The sequence below is a fragment of the Rhinichthys klamathensis genome, unplaced genomic scaffold, assembly GCF_029890125.1.
Source record: "Rhinichthys klamathensis goyatoka isolate OS25496 unplaced genomic scaffold, OSU_Roscu_1.1 h1tg000626l_1, whole genome shotgun sequence".
Classification (NCBI taxonomy): domain Eukaryota; kingdom Metazoa; phylum Chordata; class Actinopteri; order Cypriniformes; family Leuciscidae; genus Rhinichthys; species Rhinichthys klamathensis.
In genome coordinates this window covers 398,978-405,984 of record NW_026607074.1, presented here as the reverse complement: position 1 = coordinate 405,984, position 7,007 = coordinate 398,978, and the positions used below count along the sequence as shown (strand labels likewise).

General features: G+C 41.9%; 1 protein-coding gene across 1 annotated transcript; it reads left to right on the top strand.

Moving 5' to 3' along the window:
• Positions 1-2,109, top strand: LOC130076092 (acid-sensing ion channel 2-like). The gene is made up of 2 exons (XM_056241029.1): positions 1-373; positions 1,436-2,109. The coding sequence occupies exon 2, from the start codon at positions 1,453-1,455 to the stop codon at positions 2,107-2,109; it is 657 nt and encodes a 218-aa protein (XP_056097004.1). The 5' UTR covers positions 1-373; positions 1,436-1,452.
• Positions 2,110-7,007: the final 4,898 nt, after the last annotated feature.

Here is a 7,007-nt window from a genome sequence, read left to right as displayed (position 1 = left end):
CTCCCTCTCCATACCTCCGTTTGCGTTTTTACATGTGAGTGTACCGCATCTGTAACGGCTCAGCTGTCTTTTGCTTGGATACGGCGAGAAGAGGAGCGGAAGCACCGGACGCGTGATGGTTTGTCTGGATTAGCGCGGGAAGCGCGCGACTGGGATAAGATCGCGCTCACACACTTCGTCGACTCAGGATCAACGACAACATCTCCGGCCCACTCTGACCAGCCTCTCTCTCTCTCTCTCTCTCTCTCTCTCTCTCTCTCTCTCTCTCTCTCTCTCTCTCTCTCTCTCTCTCTCTCTCTCTCTCTCTCTCTCACATACACACACACACACACTCATGGACGAGTGGATGTTGTGTCCTTAGGCTGCACGTGAGGTGCTTAGAATTGCCATTGAATGTCCAGTGACCGTGTGTGCACGTGCATGAATTTGTTATGGGGAATTGGATAGTTTTTAAGCTCTTGTGTAATATTTTTCAATTTCAGGTCAATATAGCTTTATTGGCATGTCTGTAAGTAATACAATGTTGCCAAACTCTTTTGGAAATATCTTTGGAAAACATTACTTTATTTGCTCTGGGCATTTTCAAAACATTTCTTGAACAAGTGGGAGAAAGTTAAAGAGAGAGAGAGATTGATGTAAAATAAGGTAACGGAGAAGGGAGATTGTGTGGAGATCCTGGGATTTGGTGGGGCTGAAGTGATGGAGTGGGTGGAGAGACAGGCGGAGGGAAACCCCTGGGCAGCATCTTCCACTCCATTGCCACCCTCTCACACAGCTTAACTGGAGCAAGATCTGTTCTTCCTCCATGCTCTGTGATGTGTGTGTGTGTGTGATCCTGGTCCAGCCTGATATTTATTTATAGGAGCAGCTCTGACTACTAGTGTTCAATGGACCCTGTATTTTTCTCTGTGTATGTGTCGCTTTCTCTGATTGGACAGGAGACAGTTTGACTATGGTTTCAGGGGGTGTGTGTACCTTTATTTGTCTCTGTTTGAGCATGCGTGTACTTTTTTCTTTCTTCATTCTTTGCTTTCTTTCTCCATCCTTTTTTTTCTAATTCCACAATTTTTCATCTCTTTCACAGTCCTCTCTATTTTTCACTCTCCTTTCTTACATTCCTATCTTTCTTTTTTCTTTCTGTTTTTCATCTTTCGTCTGTGTCTAAAACTGTTACAGTGTCTTTGGTCAGTAGGGTTCGTGTTACATAAATCCCGTCTCTCACTGGTGACTACATTCAGTTTTATCTTTTTTTCATAAAGCCTTACAGTGTCTCTTCATGTTTGTGTCAAACCCGACGCTTCAAGAAAGACACTGTATTTCACAATACATTATTGATGTGTCTGTGAAACTCTAATGAAGTGAAATTAGCCAGAATCAGATGCCAGAAGGTGCCTGGGCTTAAGCTGACAATCACTATGTGCTGATCTACCTGCAGGTGTGAGCGTGTTAGCCATGGACCTGAAGGAGGGCTGTGGAAGCGAGGCCAGTCGTGAGACCGAGAGCGGAGGCATGGGGAGCCTGGGAGGCCCCTCGTCTTGGCAGTCCTTTGCCCACCGAAGCACCCTGCATGGTTTGCGCTTCATCTTCCCCTACTCTTCCTCCCCTTACCGCTCCACTTCGCGCCGTCTGCTCTGGAGCTTGGCCTTGCTGGCCAGCCTAGTCCTACTGGCTCTGGAGAGTACCGAACGGCTGGCCTATTTCCTCTCCTACCCCCACGTCACCAGCGTGGATGCTGTGGTTTCTGGCAGCCTTGTCTTCCCCACCGTCACCGTCTGTAATTTGAACGCCTACCGTTTCTCGCACCTCACGCAGAATGACCTCTACCACGCCGGGGAACTATTGTCCCTGCTGGATGTGCACCTGCAGATCCCCGAGCCGCACCTGGCCGAGCCCCATGTGCTGGCCTTTCTCACGGAGAAATCCAACTTCACTAACTACCGGCCAAAGCCCTTTAGCATGCGGGAGTTCAGTGAACGAGTGGGACACGACCTGAAGGAGATGATGCTCTACTGCCGTTTCCAGGGCCAGGAGTGCAGCCACCAGGACTTCAAAACGGTGAGTGTCTGCAAGATGTTTCTTTCACAAGGTATTTCTTTAAGGGCTCAATAGGCTTGGAAGAGGTGTGTTTCACTGCTGTGGACTAAAGCATTATGGGCTCAGTGTTGTTAGCTCTAAAGATTATCCTTGTTGTTGAGCTGTTTCATAGGTTTGTAAAGAAATGATATTGATTCTTGCTGATGTTGTAGTTCTGGATGCTAAGCTGTGGTGTGAACTGTGAAGAGTTTTACTGCTCTATACTACTCTCGGACTCTGTGTGCGGTTGGAAAAGCTATAGCTTTCATTCTGAAGGTGCAGCTGTTTTCACCTTGACTGTGATACTGTTCTTGTAATATTTATGTAATGTGATGGGCTGATTAATTATGTGTTGAATGTCTAATGTTCCTCTTTCCAAAATACTACAAGGATTCAGAACAGATTCTACCTCAGTAACTCTGATATATATTATGAATTTCTCCAAAAAATATGCTTGTTTAATACTTTTGACTCTGCCTCAACCTGCTGTCACTGTCTACCACCTAATTAAACCACATCCTGAAACAGAATCTTAAAAGCCACTGATTTGAGACTTTCTTCACATGCAGCAACTTAAACAGCCACTCAAGCATGCCCCGTGAATAGTGGTCCTCATGTGAACCTCACGAGATTCACTGACGCTCACATCTCATTCTGTTGTTTACATGTAGCCTGCTAATGATTCTGAATTAAAATATCTTTTTTATGTAGCTATTATCAGCATCTCCCTTGATCCTTCAGCCACATTTTTTTCGCCGAGCTCCTCGCAATGCGTTTTTAGCCACAAATGACGCAAACAAAACTGTTTCAAAATATCTTTGAAAGCATTATATGCTGATTACAAATTGAAGCTGTCAGCTGCTGCATGACTGCGACAACAAGAAATGGTCGGGAGACAGCCATTTGCTTTTACACATCAGAAATGTAATTGACTAGTTGTTGCTCTAAATATTTCAAGAACACTAGGACACTCTAGAATGTTCTCTGACTGGTAAAAATGGTTTTAGTGGTTTACTGGAGTGGAGATGTAAATGCTGGCCGCAGCTGTGTGTGAAGAATGTGTTTTTCTCAACACTGAGGGCTGAGATGATGAGGTTTGATAGCTGGTGTGATACTCAGTTGGAGTGCTGCTATTCTCCTCAGGGGTTGAGGTCTGTTTATCCCCCCTCAGTCGCCACACGTGTGCTCTCAGTGCTTCCAACCGCCCACAAGACCATTATAAACAAACTCGCACACACTCTATGCTTGCTTTCTGTTGCTCTGCTGTCTCTCCTTGTTTTCATTGATGATGTGTTACAGTATGAATCAGTGTTTGCAGCAGACAGGCATTATAGTGTTTTTGTATCTCCTGGTTAAATAGTGCTGTTATAGTATAGATAACTACGCTAAAGGTAGGCTAACTAACAAAAAGGCTACCTACATTGATGTAATTTAAGGGTTCATCAGAATATCAAATTTGCGATATGTAGCAGTATCTCCTACAAAAACTGTGGAACTCAATTAAGGTGGAAGCAGTGGATCAGATAGTTTACTATAAATGCAACTAATGGGACATTTTAATTTACATAACTAAGTTGAAAGTAATGAACCTCTGTATTTAACTTGATATTTCAGTTAAAAAAAAAGATGCAAAATATCATGCGGGGTATTTTTGGCCCCCGAATTGAAGAATTTTTTTTTTCAAACTGGTTAGTTGAAATGAACCGTCAAAACAAACCAATTTGCTAAAATGTATTGGCCTTTCTGCTTAGGAGAGAGATACATTATAGGGGAGTTTGTTTAATGATTGCTTCAGCTAGCTTGTGTTCAATACAGTGTGACTTTTTAGGATAAAGTACCTTGTTACTGTGGGTTTATGACTGCATACTTTTTGATGCCATCATCCAATTAGTATTTTTATGGAAGAGTTATTTATCACACATCACATGACATTTACAGCTCATGTGATTTTTTTTCGTATGATCACACACACTTTCAGGGCTGCCACCAGCTAAGTAAAGGCCATTGAGATGCATGCACTGTAAAAAATGTAATACTTACAAACAATATAAAAATGCAACAGTAAAAACCCTTTAATTGGTTAACTGTATTTTAGTGTCATGCGTTACCCTAATGGTGTTTTTGTCTTTGTATGCATGACCCTGTGTATGTGTATGAGTTGGCTATGTTTTGTTGGACAGGCCACTTACAATGAACAATTTACCATGTGGCTTTCTGTATCTGTGTTATAATGGTTGTCTGTATTTTGAGGTAAAAATCACATTATGATACTTCAAGTACTGGTAAATCGGTAAATAAACATTATTACTATTACTATACAAATTTTAACCATATAATGAAATTGTTATAAGTTGTATAGTCAAGCCGTTAAGATTCATGCTTCTCTTTATGTATCTTCAGAGAGATACAAACATAATATCACATGAGTCAAATGCACATCCTGTCTATATTGCTGAATAATTCTGACTAAGATGCCCTTGACTGGCCGTGTGTTCACACACTGAGAGACAGGACATCAATTGGCTGTGCATGCTGCTTTACTTTGAACAATTGAAAGATAAGTGCTACATGTGTAGGCAGCAGATATCAAAGGCAGGAGTGAGTCTGGCATGGCATGACCTGATAAAATTCTGCACATGCAGAGCCGACCGTGAACAGGATACTGTGCGAATTCTGTCTGCATGTGGGCTGATTCAGTGTTAAAGCTGCTGTAGGTAACTTTTGTAAAAAAAAAAAGTATTTTTATAGATATATACTTATAGAAAGGGTGCAACATTATAAAGTTACATTACATGTATTGCAAAATGTGTAATGATTTGAGGACCAAGTTTGTAGTCAAAAGCCCTATTCGCACGGGATTAGTACTATCTGGGGACCACGTGTGAGTTAGAAATTAGTGGCGCGCATGAAACAAAAACCTTGAAAAAATTATGTACGATCCCGCCAAATCACAGAGATGCCGATTCGCGCGGGACTAATATTACCACAGGACCTCGGTGTTCGGCGAAATATGGAGTCATTTGCGGGGGAATTTTTACTTTACAAATTACAGACATGGTCAATTCGCAAATGACTAGAGGTCACCAGGTAATACTAATCCCGTGCGAATAGGGCTAAAGTATGGGCAGGCACATGGGCGTCAGTTTGGTTTGAAATGTGCTGGGGACAGAGACGCATTCGGAAGTGCATTTTCAAAAGTGCTGGGTACAATGACACATTCATTTTTTTTCTCTTTCACGCAGGTCATGTTTTGAAAGACGATGTCCTGTAGCTTAGGCCTACTGATGTAAATAAATAAAAATGTATACAAAGATGTGATGATGTCCGACCAAAAATGTGATGGGTGGGGGGGTTAATTTCACGAATGTTCGTACTGTAATGGTCCAGTGGCAGAATTTTTGCCAAGCGTGTCGGAGGTTATGTGTTCTAATCCGCACTCGAATAGTTTTTTTTTCCCCTCATAAAAACCGATAATGTTTATCAGTGGTTGTATATCAAGCAGGGAAGCGTTTGTTTGCATTTTGTTTTGCGATTTCACCGGAACGAATAGAGAATCTCCGCAACGGATTGAAGCGCGCGTCCGAGTGAAGACATTGCGGCGCGGGCGCGAGCCACAACAGAACACTGTATCCGCGCCACTGATCGCAGAGGCAACGAGCACATGATCACTTGATTAAAAAACAACACATGTTAGCGCTAGATCGCCTCTTATTTAACAAACGAACTAAACGAATGCTCTGCTAGTTAACTGGAGATGTTTTACTTGTATTTGTACATCCGTACCGCAAGATGTTTCAAAAGTGGTGGGGACAAAATCGACCCTGGCAAATAGTGGTGGGGACATGTCCCCCCCAACCCCCCCGTAAATGACGCCTATATGTAAAGCATATTGTTGATGTTTCGTCCCTACTAGTGAATGTGCCATAACTGGTTATCCGCCGTCATCGGTGGGCCTGCTTACTAGCCTGCGCGTTCACGGTAGGCTCCGCTGTGGAGGGAGGGCTGTAGCGCAGCAGAGAGCAAGGGGGTGGGACCTGTAAGTTGTGCTTGTTCAAATTTTCAGGCTAAGTCAACGTTTTCTCAAAACTCCCTACTGCAGCTTTAATGTATGGTAGACTAGCACTAAAGAATATAGAAACAAATTCACAAGCGTGGTTGAAGACATAATTTCTTCATACTAATTCAGTGCTTTCTTTGCACAGACATGGCCTGAGTGTTCTATCCCTAGAGAGGATGGAATCGAAATGAAGAAAATGTCAACCAATTATTTTACTTTAAACTAGTAAAATTACAATACTTATGTCTTCATATATCCAGTTGAGTTAAACTCTCAAGCTTTATTTTGACAGAAAACTGCACGGAATCCTTTTTAGTTTTAGAGACAACAGGTTTATTTTTTTATTTTTTATATATAGCTAATAAAATTAGTATTTAATTACTGGTGTTCATATTATAATCACATGTTAATGCTGTCTAGTTCATATTTTCAGTTTTATTTAACCTGGGACATGTTGCGTAGTGGTGATTATATGCATGTGACCTGAGTTTGACTCTAGCCTTTCCCTATTGCACCCCCTAGTCATCAACCTGTCATTTCCTGTCACTTCTTCACTTTCCTATGAAATTACAGGCAATACAAGAATAATTTCACTGTTGGGTAAAAGCCAAGGCAGACCTTGCGACATCAACTATGCTTTGTGTGATGCATTTCTTAGCGAATTACATCGTTGACTCAACATTTACCAGTCCGTGTCCGTTCTTCTGACATCCCCATTAAAATTACACTGTGCAAACCCAATCATGCTTTTGCACAAATGCTGTAAATCCATTGCCTAAAAAAAAAAAGAAAGAGTTGTGACCTGGTAAAAAATTGTCCCTATTTTCCTGAGCAAATGTGAAGTCATTTTGATTGAACAATTATAACTAGGGCTGGT